The 20,983-nt window shown below is 33.5% G+C and overlaps 1 protein-coding gene across 1 annotated transcript; it reads left to right on the forward strand.

Annotated features, from left to right (window-relative positions):
- The first annotated feature begins 729 nt into the window (after positions 1-729).
- Positions 730-7,886, forward strand: LOC133172581 (G1/S-specific cyclin-E-like). Its single transcript, XM_061307503.1, has 9 exons — positions 730-896; positions 1,015-1,068; positions 1,574-1,888; positions 2,201-2,347; positions 2,691-2,786; positions 3,033-3,179; positions 3,403-3,514; positions 4,919-5,076; positions 5,609-7,886. Exons 1-9 carry the CDS (start codon positions 768-770, stop codon positions 5,804-5,806), a joined length of 1,356 nt encoding a protein of 451 aa, XP_061163487.1. The 5' UTR covers positions 730-767; the 3' UTR covers positions 5,807-7,886.
- The last annotated feature ends 13,097 nt before the right edge of the window (positions 7,887-20,983 follow it).

The following is a 20,983-nucleotide window of genomic DNA, read 5'->3' on the forward strand; positions in this document are numbered from 1 at the left end:
AAAAAGCTTGAAAAATATTGCAATAACTTTTTAATTACTGACACGTAAGAAAAACAAGTATTTATATCCAATTCGAAAAAATAATAATTCTTTTGGCATGTCTGCAAATATCCCCATTTCCCACCCGAAAACCGTTGGCGGGATAGTATCGGTAGGGGGCATTACGAGCTTGTCTGTCGGTGAGAGTAGAAGTCATTCTATCGAGCTCGACTGTACTGACTTTGGACTTCTTGTGCAATGAATTAACTGGAAGCAACATGTAAGAAATTTACAGTTTAAGTCATATTGAGGATTTCATACATGATAGTGTCATGTTTCCTTGCTGTGATCATTTTCACGATTATAAAGTGCATGTAGCCCGACATTCCACGCCGACGTTGAAATTTGCTGTCGATTAGCTGGCAATTTTTTCCTTCATTTTGGTGATTTTATCGAAACATGATCTGTATGACATATTTTTTGAAGGATTTTGCGTAATGACCTAAATCAGCAGGTTTAGTTGGGATAAAAAATGGAAAATTGTTAATTTTTGGTTTGGCCTTAAAATGTCTTAAGAGTTACGGGAAAACAAAAATTGCATAATCAGTGCAATAATTTATCATGAAAAATATTTTTTCGGTAAGAAATGAATACTATTTATTTCAGATTTCGGCGATCGGCAGCTCGGCCGACAAGTATGTCGAGAAAAAGGTAAGATTTACCGCCTACCCCCGCGATTATTCCGCGCGCCATTTTGTTTGTTATGTGATCATCGAAGCGGTTTATGAATGGCTTGCTCGCCTATTTCTGTGATAGAATGTGTTATTTCTTTCAATTACAGTGCACGATTGCAGTCAAAAGTGAAAAGTGAGGAAGAAAGTTTTATGAAAATCAAAAGGAAAAGAAAGGCCGACGAGGTAGGGGTTAGCAACATTTTTTGTGCGCCCTAGCGGCCATGAACGCCGATTTCTTTGTTCATTCATTCATTCCGGTGTTTGAAAAGAAAAATGATTAAGTCATTCAATTTTATTACAGGCATTTGAGGAAGATGCTAATATGAATAATCGAAGCAAGCAGTTTAGAATAGAGGTATGCATTTTTCTGTCAATATTAAAATAATATTTTTTATAAGGATGGAAAACAGGCGCCATACGACCTAAATATTTACAAACTGAAAGAAGAAGCAAATTGTAAATACATTAGAAGCATTGTGAAATGTTTTGACTCTGAGGGATATTTGTATTTTAAAAGAAACTGAGTGAATGATTTCACAGCTTAGTGATCCAAGCTATGGTCTTAATTCGTTTTCAACTCAAAATGCCACTGTTTACAGTTGGAACCCAAGCCAAGAGATTTAATTATTTTTGTATTCTCTGTCAACTTCTGAAGTGGAAAACGATCATTATAACGTTAGAATGGCTTAGTTAGTACTGGTAATTCTAGATTTCAGAAGTCAATCACAATCGAAAACCCTGGAAACTCTGAATAAAAGTGAAAAACATGTTTTACAAAAATCCCTTTTCTTTTTCTTTTTAGAAAAAAAAAAATTATACATAATTTGACATCTAAGAATGGCAATATAATTTTTTTTCAGAACCAATGGATTCCAATATCAGAAAACTCCTCCATAACTACCTGTACCTTAGTGCCAAGTGAACCTCTTTCCCCAGAGTCTGACATTAAATCCTCCCCTTTAACTGTACTTAGTTCCCAGTTCAGGTTTAGAAATATTTGTACCCATGTATGTAGACTGTCCCCCCTGCCCACATTTAGTTGGGCAGATTCCCAAGAAGTATGGACGTTGATGCTTCGAAAAGAATCACAATATAATAGAAATCATCAGATGTTTGATCGCCATCCCACACTCCAACCAAGAATGAGATCTATACTGCTCGACTGGATAATAGAGGTAACTTTTGAAAATGATTGTAAATAAACAGAAATTTTAACAGCATAAAAACAAGTTGGATGACTGATCATGTTATACAGTTGTTATAGACACTAGTCTCAGAAAAAAAAGTTCCTGAAAAGAAAGTTTTGAAAATAAAAAATATTGTAGTAACTGTAGGGAAAAGATATTTTTGAGTGAACAGAGTGACTTAAATTTTACAGTCAGTGGTCCTATGGATTCTTAATACATGTACTATGTATCTTCAAAATGAAAATGACTGTTATCCCATGAAAGAATTAAAGTCAAGTATGATACTGTATCTCTTTACAGGTGTGTGAAGTCTACAGATTACACAGGGAAACATTCTACCTCAGTGTTGATTTTATTGACCGTTTTCTTAGTACCACAAACAATGTAATGAAACACCAGCTTCAACTCGTAGGAATTACAGCACTCTTCATTGCAGCTAAGTTAGAGGTACAGTCATAGAAACAGTGTTGGTGCACATCATTAAAATAAAACAAATAATAGCACATTTTCTTGGAGGATGTAAAATTTGGCATTTTATTTGCTCAAAGGCATGCTAATAATTTTGGCAGAATTGTTTTTGGTGGACAGGGGATTTCACAACTTTGCAATGTAAAACTAAGTAGAATATAGACTATTTTAGCAAGCTACTACTTAACTGGTAAAATAAACCAAAGTTAGCATCCTGCTAAAATAATCTGCTATATGGTACTTATTGCTAACAACTGTGAAATGTCATTAATGTCAATGGTCCTTCTCCCGAAAATCCTATGATATCATTTATATTTTATAGGAAATCTATCCACCTAAGATAGCAGAATTTGCCTATGTCACAGATGGTGCTTGCTCAGAAGCAGAAATATTGGAGCAAGAACTTGTCATTTTAAAGGTATGGTTTAGGTTTACCTACTGGTTTCACCCTTTTTTTTTTTTTACGTCATTCCATTGTTATCTGTCATGGATATTTTTAGACCTGACATGACTAAAAAAAAATATGATTCACAATTTAAAAATAAGCACTTAATTTATAAAATTCCACCAGTAGTTTGCAAAAACAGTTTGTGCTAGTTTCTTCTTTGTTTTGACTCAGTATTGATAATTATCCTATGATAATATCATAACCATTATGTTGAAGGCTTTGAAGTGGGATCTATCTCCAATGACCATCACAGCCTGGCTGAATGTCTACCTTCAAGTAGCCAACATAGACCACATAGTGGAGGCAGAGCACGGATTTGTTTTCCCACAGTATTCGTCACATGCATTTGTACAGATTGCAAGGGTATATCAAGTTTGACATTTTTAATGTGGAAAGGTTCACAATAAAAAATTGCGGCAAAATCTTGATACAAACACCTGATTTGTTTTAGAAATCTCTCTTAAAAATATTTTTAGCAAATTTATGGTCCAGAATTTATCAAATGACATGCTGTTTGCTTTTTATTTATCATTTTGTTTATCATTTTTGGTGAGAGAATGTGCTAAGATTCTGATTTGATTAACAGTTGACAGACTTGTGCATTCTGGATATCAGCTGTATGGAGTACACTTACAGCCAGTTAGCAGCTGCTGCCTTATATCATCTTACCTCAAGAGAAATGGTGCTGTCTGTTACTGGTAGGTATTAGCATTCTGTTTTGATAGTTGGAAAAATTAATCAGTTGGTTGACTCTCAAACTATGAACTGAAGTTTGTCCTGATATCGTGAATTGAAAATGATGTTTATTTAATGCATAATAATTTTTCTTCATTTGCTAACACATGGACTGCAGTGTAAATTGAAGGTAATGGAAAAAAAAGTTCCCTTGCTTGTTCACCTCTAGTAATGGTTTCAATGTTGTCATGCTTCTGAACATTTCATCGCAGCTTTTTAGCTCATCTGAGCCAAAGGCACAAATGAGCTTTTCTGATCAAAATTTGTCCATTGTCTGTTGTCGTCATCATAAACTTTTCGCAATTCTAACTTCATTAGAACCTTTGGACTAATTTCAACCAGACTTTGCACAGAGCATCCTTGTGTAAAGGGGATTATAGTTTGTTCAAATGACGGGCCACACCCTCTTTCAAGGAGCGATAATTAAATATTTGTGAAAAATTAATGACATCTTTTAAAAACCTTCTCAAGAACCACTGGACCAGAAAAGATGAATCTTGTGTGAATGCTTTATTGTGTCGATTCAAATTTATTAAAATCATGACCCCCAGGGGCAGTCAAAGTTTTAAATTGGAATATTAAGAAAAAAAATTTCTTGAGAACAACATAGCCATGATTAGTCATATTTATATTGAAGCATCCTCAGGTAGTGTAGATTCAAGTTTGTTTAAATCATTGCCCCTGGGATAGACTGGGCCACAATAGGAGATTAAAGTTTTATAAAGGAAAAATAGGAGAAATCTTAATACTTCCCTTTGTGAACAACAAATTTATTATTAGTCATATTGATATGCAAACATCCTCAGATACTTTAGATTCAAATCAGGGCCGGGAGAAAGTTGAGGCTGCAACAGAAAATTTTACAAGAGAGTATATAAGAAGAAATCTTTTAGAGAGTGGCAAGACCACACTTGATCATATTTAAAAGCATTAAAACATACGTAAGTTATGTGGAATCTTGTTTGTGTGTGTGTAAGTGTTTTTTTTTTGTTTTTTTTTTTTTTGTTTTTTTTTTTACGAGCTCTGCAGTTAGAGTTTGGCCAAAATCAGAGATCCGAATTTTATAAAATGCATGTGCACAGGGGAAAAAATTGTTGATCGTATTGATATTGAAGTATCCCAATGTTGTTTGGATTCAACTTTGATTAAATCATAACTCTCTTAGAGCTAGATTTTGGTCTACAATATGAAGTCTAAATTTTTATGAAATTAAAGGGGAAATTTTGAAAAAGAAAAAAAAAATCAGCTGATGAAGAACAGCAGGGTCAAAGTGATTTAGATGATCAATTGAGCATTGTGGCCCATGGGCCTCTTGTTCAGTAATGTATTTGTCTGAAAAAAGTCAATAAACCATCTATTTATTACAGGGTATGAGTGGAAAGACTTGGAACCATGTGTGGAGTGGATGGCACCATTTGCTCGGACACACATGGATGAGGGCTCTGTGGAGGTCAAGTTTTTCCCAAGCATACCAGCAGAGGACTCACATAACATTCAGATTCACTCTGTAGATTTAAATATGCTGGTAAGAAAATATCTTGCACAGTTCCTTATATTTTCTTTGATATTATGGCAATCATGCTAGCTAGTAAAGTTTATATTATCTTTGCACGATTAATCCACACTTCATAAGTTTTGGATTTTGAAATGAATTGATATATCAGCATTATAACACTGACAACTTTTTGGGCTTTTGTACTATATACTGCACTACTGAGTATGTGAACTTTGTAATTGGAGTCTGATAGTTGATATCGATCAGTTTAGCTTAGAAATACATGTATGCATGGAATTCAAGGAGATTTGCATGCTTAGAGAAAGGATGTCAACATTTTACATGTTGAAGAAAGTTTTAAAAACAGGATTTTGTAGGGAGTATAACATACCTTTGCAATATGCACAAATGCATGTGATGAATATAAGATAAGATATACCTGACTTTAAATAAATATTATCTTATACCTTTGCAATATGCACAAATGCATGTGATGAATATCATACATAACTGAAAAGTGCTGAAACAGAAGATTAAAATGACTTTGCTTCGTATGTTTTAGGAGAGAGCTCAAGAATTACAGGAAGAAATCCAAACTCTGTTGAGGGCCAGAAGTCCTGACCCCCAAGCTCAAGTCATCACACAATTAACCCCTCCCCACAGCGGCAACAAGAAATCAAATACCTCCAAAGCCTCCAACACTTCCTTTAGTTCCAGTGAGTTGGATTCTTTTGAGAAAGAATCGGGGGAGTTGAAGTAGGTGTGAATGGTGTATGAGAGAGAAAAGACTGTATAATTGAGGGATAATTTCAAAATGTGCTATTGTACAGAAATACTTGACAGTTAACTCAGGTTTTAGTGTTGAGTAATCCCTGATATCTAACTGATGATACAGAATCCTCAGGAAAACACTAGGAAGAAATCTTATATACTTTACTGCAGAATGAAGGGTATCCTTGTGTAATCTAGTGCTGTGTGTTGATTAACATATTTAATCTGTGTGGTCGGTTTAGAAATCGACATGTGTGGTATTTATTGTTGATACTTAGGGTGTGACTGAGTGCATTGTGAACTTATAATCCTAATTTAACAAAGCTGTATTCTTGCAATATTTTCATGTTTTGTTTATGTATTGCACCCAGTTTTTAAGGGTGGGGTCTTTACATTTCTCAACTAGTGGGACCAACATATTCTACATGTATAGGTTTACAATTGTGTTCACAAATGACTTCTAGGAACAATGTTTTCCATTCATATATAACCACTTTGTGTTCATCTCAATATTCAAAGAATTAATTTCAGTTGAAATTGAATTTATGCAATGAATCAAATTTTAATACTTGATATTATTTATAGTATCCTCTGTGCTCACATTGAAATAAGGCAATGAAACCACTTGTGTTCACATTTCCACCGAAAGTGTTCATTTTTATTAAGGTATGAATGTTAAGTGTGATTGTATACAAAACTGAAAGAGAAAGTAGGGCGATTTTGATATTTTTATGTTCTAATGTACATGGTATTTGTGCAATTTGAAGTTTCTTTTAACAGCTAACAAGTCAATTTATTTATGATTACCTTTATTGATAATGTTTGAGTGGAATGACTTTAAGTTCATTTGTATTGATTGAAAAACAGTCATATATTGCCTCCATAACATAGAGGTTTTTCTCAAAAATGACAGGATATTGTTGTCCAATAAAATACTGAAATAAAAACAGTGGTTTAGTTGGAAGAAGAATAGCAGAGGATCTGAACTCTAAAAATGAATTTAAGTTGATTGCTAGAGATATCAGAAGAAAGATAAAGCAAGATGTACTGATTTTCCCTGTATGACCATTTTTTTGAATGCAAGAAATGTATGTCATAATGTAATGGGTTGATGACCACACAAATTTGAACCAAAAAATTGTTTTCCTGTTACATGTTTTTCTTGCTTTGTAATGTTAGAACTTTTGTGTATTTTTAAGGTTTAGAATTATCTAATGTTTATGAAGATATCATGCATTTTATTTTTTTTTTCACCTTTTGTTTTTACTTTTAAAGAAATCTGATCTTCAGCAGCACATGATCGCATTTCAATCAACTTTATCAACTCCTGTATCAAATCATGTTGCTTTTTATAATTCATTATAAAATTCATCTGCATATAATGCAAAATTTAAGGGGTTTCTATGGGTCTCTGCTTATTTACCTTGGTGAATCATTATACTTCGTCCATAAAATGGATAGGGAAAAAAAGTAATCAGGTGCTTTACTACATTAGAAACACGGTGAATGGATGTCATAAGATTTGTTGTGTCCAAAGAAGAATTTCTATGAATATATTTAATAATTTATCCTCAGTAATTTATGATTTATCTGCCACAGATTTAAAGATGTATAATTTAGATTTGATTCATATTAATTTATTTTCTTTTTATTTATCTTTTTTTCTGTATCTGAGAATATATTATTATCAAAATATAGTGTGTACTCCGTACAATGGCAATATACTATATAAATATATGAAATATAGTCATGTGAAAGTCCGAGGATTAATTGACAATCCTTGTCTAAGTATTGTAGTAGCATTTTAAAGTAGATTTAGTATGAAAACAATGTACATTACAGAAATTCTACGTCATACATGCTTGTTACCCAAAAAACAAAGTCATGGGAAGTGTGAAGAAATCGGTCGAACATCCATTATTTTTATATACTCATACTCATCATGTAAATGTTCATCCTTAACACATTGACGTTTGTTATGGTTAAGTTTTTAAATATTTGACAAAGCAAGTTTTAGTCAAATGTATATTAAAAAAAAAAGATGCAATAAATGTTGTTGTAAATTACAATTCATTTGTTTTTGTTTACTTTGTGGATTTCAAGCTTAACATTTATGGATATATATATATATATATATATATATATATATATATATATATATATATATATATATATATATATATATATATATATATATATATATATATATATATATAGTCAAACCTCTTTATATCGAACTTGATGGGACCGGAAAAAAAACTTCAAGGTATCCGAGTATTCGAGATAACAAGGGTTAATTTTTTAAAGAATAAGTAATTGGGACTTCCAATTCACTTCCAAATATTCATGGTATTCGAGATATCAGTGTTTGAGATACCGAAGTTCAACTGTACCTGAACTTTACAATTTGTAGGTAGCAGTCAAGAAATTTTTGCTAAGCTAGCTTCATGTGCCAGGAATAAGAAACTGCAAATTTTTAATTAGAAAGCATTAAGGCCTAGATCATTCTGCTGTTAGGTGCACTGGATTTGCACAATTTTGGGAGAACACAATTTTTCTACAGCCACTGTATAGTTATTGGTGTTTTTGAGTTAAAAGGATGATTTAGTTACCGAAGGAAGCCCAAAGGATGAGGTGAACATTTTATTTTGAGGATTGCTTAATCACGGTATTGACCGAAAGAACTGCAATAATTTTATTATACAGTTAAATAATACAAACTATAAGCAAACCTCGCCATCTTTCACGATTGTTTACGTTTGTTAAAGTCCTACCCAAACGCAGCGAGAGAAGCAGGATTAAAATAAACAACCAGTTGTATCAATTTTGAATTTGATCTATTTTTTGGTCCAATTCACAAAATGTTACGTTCGTCTGGAAGTAGGGTGCAGGTGAAACTAATTGCTCGGTACAATGTTCACCTAGTAGGTCTCGTGGTGGTGAACATTTTACAGTGTTGAATCTCTGCCAGGCAGAGGGCTAGGAATTAATCATAAAATAAATATTTTTTCATTGGGTATTGAAAAGAATATGTTGAAGATCACCGTATGAAATGTCCTGCTAATCTTGTAACAGTGTATTCACATTGTTTTCACATGCCTCTCTTCGTTTCGACAGTCAGAAGAGCGATAAATTTTACGGAATATTTTCTTTTTTCCGAAGAAAAGTATTGGGTTTTCAATGAATAAATATAAAAAAAAACTTTTTGTCTGGCAGCAGGTGGAAACATGAATACGAGAGGGCAAAAGTTTAAGGTCAACTGCTACAAACTTTTTTCTAAAATGATAAATATAGACACTAATTATAAATCTATGTCAGTATCAGTAAAATGAAAAAGTTTAGCCCTAAAGCCCCCCCCCCCCCCGATTTTTCCGAGTTTAACTATCCCCCTAGATTTTTCAATAAGATCATAAAGTGATAAACATATTGTGTAAATTTATTAGGGTATTGGCAAAACGCGAGAATTTTGATCATCATAAAAAATATACATTTTCTTCACATTTCTTGAATTTGATATTAAAGATTGCATCATTTACAGCCAAAATTTATAGAAAAATGAAAACGAGCTTCAAGAAGAACGCACCGGAGTAACATTGAAGAGTACTTCCATTTATGATATGGATATTTGATTTTTTAGGGGGGGGGGGGAATAGCAGAGAGAATAATAAGATAATGTTTAATGAGGTGTCACAGCTATAAACAACATGTAAAATTTGTTATCTTGTTTTGGGGATTGTAGAACACCACGCGGTGTTTCAGATGTATGTATTTCATCAAGATAAGTCAACTTTATGCATGATTAATCTTTTCCTTTGTTACTTATACCCTTGAGATAAAAGACTAGATAAGATCATTGTCTCCTTGGAAAGAACTAGTTTAACTTTTGATTCAGCGTTGTATTTTCTAGAGGGCAGTTTTTGGTGAAAAAAAAACCGGATTTGCCACTCTGGATGCAGTGTTTTCTTGGGGGTGATGCTTGTTAAATATGACATTTCAGGAAGTCATAATTTATAATTGACATGCAATTTCCTTGCATTTGGCAAGACAGAGGTTTCAATTACATGAACATTCACAGTCGGAAAGACTTCAAGATACAATAATAACTATTAAGTGTGCGTCAGAGAACTTATCTTTCTTATCTAACACATTATAATTTACCATCCCCTGTGTCCCTTCTTATTGCTCATAGTCACACATCTTTGGTATAAGTATGTTAATAAATCCCTGTATATATGTCACATTTATTTATTTAGTTTGGTATGCAGCAAGGTTGATCAGTAAACCCTATATTGATTATGCATTCTCATAATACATAGCTTGAAATCTTTCATCGTTAAAATTCAAGGAAATAGTAAGAGTAAATTGTAATACATGTAAATACAAATCTTTAATAATTAGATAAGACTGAGGACATACTCGAATGGTTATATAAACACTTGGAAAATTGGATTAGATTGAGCATACACGTGAATATTTCCTGACAGAATTCGCAGGGGATATCTTTGACATTGCTCACTCTTTTTCCCCATATGTTTTTCTTGTCACAACCCGATTAGCACCTTATCCATAAGTATTTACAAGAGGCCATAAGATCATCTATGCAAATGTATGTATTTATTTGATACTTATAGTAAATACTGCTCATTGTACCTCCTTCCTGGCGAGCCCATTAATTGACAATATTTCCCTGTTGAGAGAAATTCTCTCAAATTTGCTGACATATAGCAATTTTATCGTCATTGGCTCTATCTGCAAAAGAAATACATTAAATCGAAAGGATATTGATCACATAGATGTATAGTCCAATTACATGTACATGTAGTTTTCAAGGAATCGGATATGTACAAGAAATACAGAATTCTTTTAGATGCACTTTTAGATGGCTTTCAACATGAAAATATATAAAAGCAACATTTCCATCTTTATTTCTGTTGACATCCATGAATTATACTATGATTTGAGAGAGAGGAGAGAGAGAGAGAGAGAGAGAGTTACATTTAATTGAACATTTATTTCATTAATTCAAACAGGAAACAAGGTTTAATATTTATTTTCGATTGATACTGATTAGTTTTTTTAATCACATTATGAATGCACATTCAGTAATAAAACAAACACATGTGTAATTTGTGTACATCAATAAATATTATTTTAACGGCAATTTGTAATCATTTTGTTTCATAAAAACCATCAATGTACACGTATCATTTATAATCCGGGTCATCTAATCGATTTCAAAGTACGCCGGCGCGGTTGATATCTCATCCTGTCGAGTTTGATCGTGATTGATTAAAGAACTACTGCTTGTGCAGCGATAATTCCATTAGATATTGTGATGTTTGTGTTACTAATAAGTGACAGGGGCATTATCTACAATGAATGACCCCCGACAGTGGGTCTATAAAAGTGTTTGTCAACCAGGGGCATTTTAACACCTTCACTTTTTCGTCAGTCAAAAGGTGTATACTTTCCAACTCGCTGGCTGTGGACTCTGAGTATTCGGAGCAATTCACACGGTTTTGTAAAGAACAAAATTAGTTCGTGTTGAAAATGATATGTTTCGTAACAATGTCTATACGACAATCATGGGGTTTTCTTACTTTCATGTAAACAAAATTCATTGAATTTAATCCTCCCTTCTTTTGCAGTGATCAATCTCTTATTGAGATATGTGCAAAATAATGAAATTAGTACATATACAAAATATAACATGTATAAAGCGAATTAAGGGGCTGATTGGGGCTTCCAATGCGCAATACATTGTGCAGTATACTGAAATAAAGCGTATTTACCCTTTTAAGGCAATTATTTTAACACACATTTATAAAATTTCACAAAATTAGTAAAACAGAGGTTAAAAAAAAATTACTGATTTTTTATACAAATTTTCAACTGATATAGGAAGGTGGATGTCATTATTGTGCTTATGACTTTATGATAAAGCGAAGTTCTCTTAGGGGATAACCATCTGATTCTGAAGGGAGTGGCTGACATAATGTGAAAAATACATAATCTGTCATCGAAAATATGGAAAAATGTGGAAAATAAATAATCTGCCCTCATTCGACAAGAAAATAAATAATCTGTCCATGTCTGTTGCTACTACCCCTCCCTTTTTATTCTTGCGAACTTTTTTTCAGTGAAGAAGAAAATAAATAATCTTGAAAATAAATAATACGTCCTTCACTTACTTGCATTAAAATAAATAATCTGACTCGAAAAAGATTGCCCCCCTTTTTTCAGAACCAAATGGTCGTCACCTAGAGGGGCTTATAAAAAGTGCTATAGATAAAAGAAGATGCATAAAATATATGCGCTTGATATTGTAAAAACAGGAATTTGAAAATCTCCCAGTTATTTTTGGTTATTTTCTGTATAAATCCTTAGTATGTGTCATATTTTGTAGCATTCCATAAAAACAGGAAAATTTCGTAAATTTTGCAATTTTTAGATGCCAGGCGGTAATGTTTCTACATGAAATAATGCACAATATAATATTTAAATACTTTGTACCTTTCTTTACAAAAAGGGACATTTTTGTCCAATAAGACGCTTTTTGATATCATGGATAACTGCTTCTTCAATACAATTCAAATGGAAATTGGAAATTTTCTTTTCATATCTTATCATCGGTCACCTACAAAATTACTTTGTTAAAAATCATTCCGATTCTACACACACGTACTCTGGAGTTGTTGGAGTTCCTCATAGACGGCATCTATGTAGTTTTTAGAGACCAGGTCTTCCAACAATTGCAAGTTGTGCTCCTTTATTAGTCACCTGTTTTTATGAATTTATATAAAAAAAAAAAAACTTCTACATAAGAAGAAACTTTTTACTATAGCCTTCAACTCGATATTAGATATATCGACATTTTTATCTATTAATAATAATTAATACTTTGATTCATATATAGACTCGATAAATTCCAGTGAACTCAAAATAAAAGACCACATATGTGTTTCATATCTTGATTTTTATTCGCTTGAGAGTTATAATGTTCTAAGTGCCAAAATGGTCAAAAATGAGTTATGCATATCGTTGGAATCGGCTCGCTGAGATCTATCTACCTATGAAATCCTCTTGTCCCTATGGACGAAAATAAAGAGGATATTAACAGTAACTGTTTGTTTAATCTCCACTTGATGAACATTTATACATATTAGAGTGTTCTATCTCCTTTGTGCAATCATAATGTTTACCATTGGTCACATGGCATTCCTCAATCAAAATAAGACAATGGAGCAGGAAAAGCTGCTGTTTTGGGTAAAATGGAAAGCAATTTATACTAATTTATATTTTAATTTTACATTTGAAACCCTATCAAACAAACAATTTAAGGATAAAAGATGTTAGTGTTCAAGTTTATTTCACAAAATAATTAAGGTGCAATATGAAAACAACCAAATTTAACTCGAGAGATAGAACATTATAATACTAAGAAATATTCCTATTTTGATAGACAACAAAGGACAGAACTATACACAATATTCTAAATTCTAGATATCCTCAGAACAAAACAGGGATGTAGACCATGATTATAATATAGAGGAAAAATCGGATAGTGATACTGATGTTGAGGACTAGAGCATAGCGTCAAATAAAAGAATTTATCAGATGACACCCAACAAATTCAAGATAATGACCAGTACAAAACAAAGAATACCGACAATCAAAATATAGCAGAGGACCACGAGATTCAGCCAGAGCTGTCACAGCTGGAGGAAAATGATACAAGGGGCAGAAAAAGATTGGGATGTCATTATGAGTGGAAACAGAATGTCAGAAAAAGAAAAAGACAATCAGGAGAAGAATACACAGATGTAAATGGTAAACAAAAAAGATTGATTGATTGTATGTTTTACGTCCCATTCGAGAATTTTTCACTCACATAGAGACGTCACCACATAACGGTGAAGGGCTTCAAATTTAGACCTTTACCAGGGCCATTGAGCAGTGAGGGTTCTCTATCGTGCCAACGTCTACCGTGACAAGGAGCGTCGGCTTTAAGGTCTCATCCGAAAGACCCGCAACTTTCACTTCAAAGTGCCGAGCGCTTGGCGAGGGAACAGTTGCTACCAATTTTTACCGACTTAAGTCAGTCGCGGGCGTGATTCAAACACACGACCTTTCGATCACAAAACAAAGTAGAAAGAGAGAATTACAGTTAAAGAAAGATTGTTATGGAAAATGCATATACAAATGTGCGAAAAAAAAAAAAAATAGGGAACGACAGGCACTGTTCGATGAGTTCTGGAAACTAACAGATAATGAAAAAGCAAATTTTTATTCTACAACAACAGAAAGAAATCAAAAAAAAAAAAAAGTAACAGATAAAAAAATGAAAACTCTAGAAAGAAATATTCAGACAAATATTACTTTGTAAGAGACGAAGTTAAAACAAGAATTTGTAAATAATTTTATTGGGGAACAGTTGACATCAGTCAGAGAAGAACTGAACATTTCCATAAAAAAGCAGCCCAGAATATTTTCCAAGACAGAAGAGGCTTACACACAAAAAGGTCTATTCCTACAGACACAAAAGACTACATCAGAAATCATATAAATTCCACCTCATTATTGTAGATTTACCACAAAAAAGATTATCTAGAAGCAGAACTCAGTTTGTCCAAAATGTACAATTTGTACATCGAAAATTGTAAACAGAATCTCATTACTCCTGCCAAATCACATGTGTACAGAAAAATATTTAATACCGAGTTCAATCGGGCCTTCCATGTTCCAGAAAAAAAGACAGATGTGATATATATAAGCGAGGAATTCGAGGCACAAGAAAAGGCAAATGCTTTGAATCCACGGTTACAACAGAAATATGATCTCTACATAAAAGACAAGGTAGAAACACGTTCAGAAAGAGATAAAGACAGAAAAACTGATTGAAAATACAAAGACCGTTATCTGTTTTGACTTACAGAGTGTTTTGACATGCCCAAGGGCTAACATTTTTCTACAAAAGGAAATTAAATGTCTATAATCCTACAGCACATTGTGCCTCATCTAAGAAGAAAAAAGTGTTTTCGGTTATGTGTGTGTTGCTGGAAGAGGGGGGAATGAGAAAGCTAGCGCTGCCATTCAAATTTTAGATAATGTTGTCCAAGAAAATCCCTCAATAAAAACACTAGTTTTATGGTCAGATTCCTGCGTCGCACAGAATAGAAACTCCTTGATGACACTTGCACTGAAGACGTTAATAGAGGATCACCAAAACATCAAGCAAATAAAACAAAAAAAATTGTACCCCAGGGCATTCGTGTATTCAAGAAGTTGACAATATTCACAGCCATATCGAAAAAAATGTAACGGATATTTGAGATTTTTAGCCCCGTTAATCTCGTGGGAGTTCTAAAACAGTTCAGCAGTAATTCAGCTACAGAAAGAGAAGTTCTAAGACTGCAGAAGTGCCAACCGTTCACTGAATTACTCTCATGTATCATTCTCAAACGTAAATATATATTTCTTGCTAGAACACAGTAGACCTTTGCATGTAGAATACTAGCTGCAATAATGTAGCCCTCTCCGATTTTTTTTTTATCTGATATTTTCTCCCCCCCCCCAAAAAAAATCGGAGAGGGTTACATTATTGCAGCTAGTAGAATACAAACTCTCTTCACTGGAGAAAGCACTATTGAATCGGTACGTGAGGTTGAAACCAGAGATTTTCGCAGAAATTCTTTCGAAAATATACTTCTTATTGTAAAACAAATCAGGAATACGCCTCATATTTCAGAGGAAAAGAAATTATATTTTGCTTCTATTCTGAAATTTATGCCGACACAAGATCGAGAATATTTTGAAATCTCCTGCAGATTGCGAAGAAACACCTGGCCAGTAAAAAATGATACTGTACGAAACATTAACTGTAGTGTGAGACTGAAAGGTGACAATCATTGTTTCCATTTACTTTATTCAAGACCTGATAATACAACTTATCATCGTCATTTCCCTAAATTTTACATTCTTTAAAAGAATGTAAAATTATTTTCACCAAAATAAATATATTTTCAAAATAGAAATGTATAATCATTATAGAATTGTGATTTGGTACACGTTAATAAATTATTTTTTGAGAAGAACTTAGTCTAAATAAGAATCAAAAGAGACATACAATTAAATTGAATTTGATTGAAAAATACTACGTGTATTACACGTTGTGAGTATCTTTCTTTACGATATGTTACGGTTAATTTGTAATACATATATTTTTTTTTACATGCAGATATCATATCAATTTCAAAACTTGTGTTACGCTATCTTTATTTTATGATTTAAATAGATGGAATGATCTGATTTCCTGTTTTGTTATGATTTGTTTTGTTGTTAAATTATCTTTGTTAGAAAACATAATGAAGCGTTGCTTTTTAAATCAGAATATCACATTGTTTTCTTTGCTTGTAAAAAACAAGAGGCCCACGGGCCTTACAGGTCACCTGAGTATCATGTAACAACTTTCCAACGATTGAATTTGATTCGTGTTTTGAACCAGAGACCATGAAATTCACAATTTTTAAAGAGGCACCATTGCCCATCATAACTTTACACTTAAAATGCTTAGTTTGATTGCTTAATACCCAGAGGCAGAGGAGATAAACAAAGAAAAAATGCGTTTCCACCATATAATCAGTAGTGCCCCCACCCCACAGGAACCCCTGACCCTGGGGCCACATATTTCACAATTTGAAAGGCACACTTGCTCATAATAAATCTTTGATTAATACCAAAGAGCAGATTTCAAAGCATTAATTCATTTTCAGTATATAATCATTAGAGCCCCCCCCTCCTCCCCGGTACCCCTGACCCAGGGGCCTTGAAATTCACAGTTCTGGAAGAAGCATCCTTGCTCATCATAACTATGTACTTAAATCATCGGCATAATACCCAGGAACAGAAGAAAGGATTTTCAAAGAATTGATGCATTTTCATTATATAGATTAGATCCCCGCCCTAACATCAGAACCCCTGGCCCAGGGGCCATGAAATTCACAAAAATGGAAGAGGCATCCTTTTTCATCATAGCTATGTACATAGTACATTGGTTTAATACCCAGAAGCAGAGGATAAGATTTTCAAAGAATTAATGCATTTTTATTATATAATCATTAGAGCCCCACCCTAACACCAGAACCCCTGACCCAGAGGCCATAAAATTCCTAATTTTAAAAGAAGCACCTTTGCTCATCATAACTATGTACATAGTTCATCGTCTTAATACGCACGGGCAGAGGAGATTTTCAAAGAATTAATGAATTTTCACAATATATTCAACAGAGCCCCACCCTAGCATCAGAACCCCTGACCCTGGGGCCATGAATTTCACAATTTGGTAGAGGGCTCAGTGCATGTTACAATCATGCCAACAGTTTGGCTGCTTAATGTCCAGGAGTAATGAAGAAGATTTTCAAAGTTTGTATTTATGTTGATGGTTTTAGCCCCACCCTATGGTCGGGGGGGGGGGGGCAGGGCCATGAATTTCAAAACTTTTACTCCCCTTCACCCATAGATGCTATATGCCAAAATTGATTGAAATTGGTTCAGTGGTTTCAGAGAAGAAGCTGATAATGTTTAAATGTTCGCGCTCGACGACGGACGAAAACAGATAGCAATAGGTCACCTGAGTAAACTCAGGTGACCTAAAAATGCATCCATCTACAAGAGTTATCTTTCCATCTACAAGAGTTATCTTTCTTCAAAATATTTTTTTAAAGAGAAAAATCAATTAATTAATTAACTATGAAAATTCTGCGTCTGATGCATGATAAATTCCTGTAACAATTTAAAAAATTGTATATATGGAGATAGAAATATCTCTATTACAACAGTTTAAAGGAACTGATTGCAAATGTTTTAGGTTATATTTTAGGTTTTTAATAAGTAACTATCAAATATATAAGAAAAAGAAAATAGAAATCAGTATTTGTAACATAATTAAGAATTGACTGTATAATGATCCTCATTATTAAACTATTGTAAGACAATTCATTGGATTGCTTGGAATAATTTCTTTGGAAAGTTATCTCTCTTATCAGGGGGACATATCACCTTAAAATTTTCACACAAATTCAAATCTCAAACAGTGAATCGTATCATTAGATTATTTTTATTCTAAACATTTTATTTCTGAAAAAAAAAAACAACTAAGAAATGTTCTGAAAAGAATATTCTATCTCCATTTTAAATGTTAATTTTCTCATATTTCTGCTGCAATTTACTTCAAATTAACTTTATTTAGTCATACTAAAGCATATTATCAGTGTATATGCATAATCTCAATATTTGTGAGCCTGTAAGTAAAAGATATTACCCTCCCCCCCCCCCCCCCCTTGTACTTTAACTTAAATTTCCCAAGAGTTTCCATAATGGAGATAGAACATTGTAATTCTCAGGCGACGATTTTACTGACTTTAGACGATAATGGACAACTAACAACAAAAACGTATGACAAACGAGATGACTTCAGCTTTTCCATCGTCAACTTTCCTCATTCATGTAGTGTTATTCCAATATCACCTAGAATATGGTGTTAGATACCAAAGAAGAGTAAGCTCTGAATACGATCAATTTTAAACCGAGACAGGCTAGTGACAAATAAGTTGACGCTACAGAGATTTCAACAACCTCGTATTAAGTCAGCATTTCGAAAAGTCTATCGTCTTTATAATTACCTTGTTTACAATTATAACCTATCACTGGGTCATATTTTGACTGACATGTTTCATACCAATTGTTCATTTTTATAGTAAATTTGACTATACGGATTTTTCCGTCTATCTAATCAACACATGGGGCTCACAGCAAGTGTGTTCGGTCAATAGAGGATGCTTACACCTCCTAGGCACCTGATCCCACCTATGAAATTTCCAGTAGTCCGTGTTTTATGTCCTTTTTCACAAATATGTACGGTTTGAAAGATTTTTGAGATCGATCACTGTTCGTTATCTTCGCCTTTTTTGAGTTTGACTTAAGCTTAAATTTGTATTTTGTGTAACGTTTATATCAAATGAGGTCGCCCGCGTGGCGCAGTGGTTGGAGCGTTCGCTCTAGAGTCGCGGAATAAGGAGTTGATCCTTACGTCGCGGGTTCGAATCTTACTGTGGGACGGATGAGACCGTATAAACAGAGGTACCGTGTCGCAGTAGGTGCTGGCACGAAAAAGATCCCTCACTGCTCAGTGGCCATGAGTGCCGAGTATAGGTCAAAATTTTTAGCTCTCCACCGGCAAGTGGTGGCATCTCCATATGAGTGAAAAAATCTCGAGAGGGACGTTAAACAATAAACAAAAATATATCAAATGAAAATAAAAACCATAAATATGAACATACTGGGTTTTTCTTTCATCAAAAGACAGTGCATCCTACGTTCATAAAAGACTTAATATATCACATCAAAAGTCAGCGCAATCAATTACAAGAAAATCTGCGACCCATGTGGAAAAGATTCCCCACAAAACGGGGTCTAGAACAGCACAAATCCGCATGTGTAAGAAGGTGTCAATATTCCTGTCGTATACATACTTAGTAGACGCCCTAAGCGAGCAACTTAGACAGACATGTTAAAAAAAAACATCTGAACTGAGTATTGTTTTTATTCATAATTTAAATAATTAAAGTTGGTGTTGTTGCATTTAACATCCCCTACTTATGTGTTTGAAACCTTTTATTTTTCGGTGTTCTGCAAATTATAATACGCGAGAAGTATCTCTAGGGAGATTTAGTGAGACTACAACAAGACTGTTAATGGATCAAATATATTAGTTACGAAAGTATAGCTAAGAAACTAGATACTTATTGCCTAGGCAATAACAGGTCTTCCGTTTTCTTGATTCTTTTGTCAATTGGTTTGAAAAAAAGAAGCTGAAAATGAAAAAAAAAATGTTCTCCCAGTAGGGATCGAACTCAAAACCTTTGGTTTGTTAGGCAGGTGCGCTAACCACTAAACCACGCATTCCGATGAAGATGGAGGTAGTAAATTAATTGTTTAAGAATAAATAGAAATAAAAGCACGTGTTCTTTTGTTTGTTATGGAATGTAGTAATCAATATTGAATAGATTGAGAAACCCGATTGGTGTATAATACAAATGCAGATTTTCGGTTTAAAAAAAATATTTGAGTTGGTCTATATTTGGAATGCATTGAGTTAATCATTCAGAGCCTATGATGCATGAGAACTGCGGTGTCAAGACTTTGTTTACAAATATATGAAAATTCGGATCGGGTTCGGATGTGACCGAATATCTTGAAATAATTTAATTTTGTTTGTATTCTAGCCTCTGATTGGTTAATATCCAAAAAGGAACACAAATTATTTCTGTATAACCTGGTTTGGTATGGGGACACCCCCCCCCCCCCTGACAACCAGCTGAATCATCTGTATGCATACAATCCTCTCATTTCCAGTCCTCGGGATTCATGGAAAATTCCAGATTTAATAAATATACCTTTAACTTCAAACAATAATTCGATCTTACCACATGTAAACAAGCTGCTAGGCCTATGTATCAGTTTTTACCTCCCCTCGCTTCCCATCACTTCCGTTACAACGGTTGTATTATTGAGCGGCAAATTTGAACTGATAAAAACCAACGAAATTTTACACCCATAGTTATTTAATGATTTTAAAATTAAATTATAAGGAATGACTCTAATCCTTGGCCAAATTATTTGAGTATAACCTGGTTTGGGTCAGTTTACGCTGTTTTATAATCCGCTTCGCGGATTATAAAGCGTAAACTGACCCAAACCAGGTTATACTCGAATAATTTGGCCAAGAATTAGAGTCATTCCTAAAATAATAGGTAAGATTAACATAAGCATCTATGTGTGGATGGAATTAAATGTAAGTAGCATAAATTAAAATTTCAGATAACGTATTTTAGGAAGAAAAAGGTGTCAATGAGAGCGTGAAAATTTATTTGCTAGGAGAAATCGCTGTTTTCGACATTCATTCCATTAATATTAATTCTACCTAAAATTGAAATAAATTCCACATACTAGAGAAAGCAAGAATACTTCGTATTAAAATATCATATCATATCAAGAGAATCGACTGCTATTCATAACAACTGAAGAAATAACCGAGAAAAGCTTTAATTAATTTTTATGTTCATCGCACCTAAATTTCAGATACGAAAAAAATGTATTGTTTGCCGTT

Source organism: Saccostrea echinata, unplaced genomic scaffold (genome assembly GCF_033153115.1).
Source record: "Saccostrea echinata isolate AGI-Se365-2 ecotype Australia unplaced genomic scaffold, CSIRO_AGI_Sech_v1 ptg000054l, whole genome shotgun sequence".
Taxonomy (NCBI): Eukaryota; Metazoa; Mollusca; class Bivalvia; order Ostreida; family Ostreidae; genus Saccostrea; species Saccostrea echinata.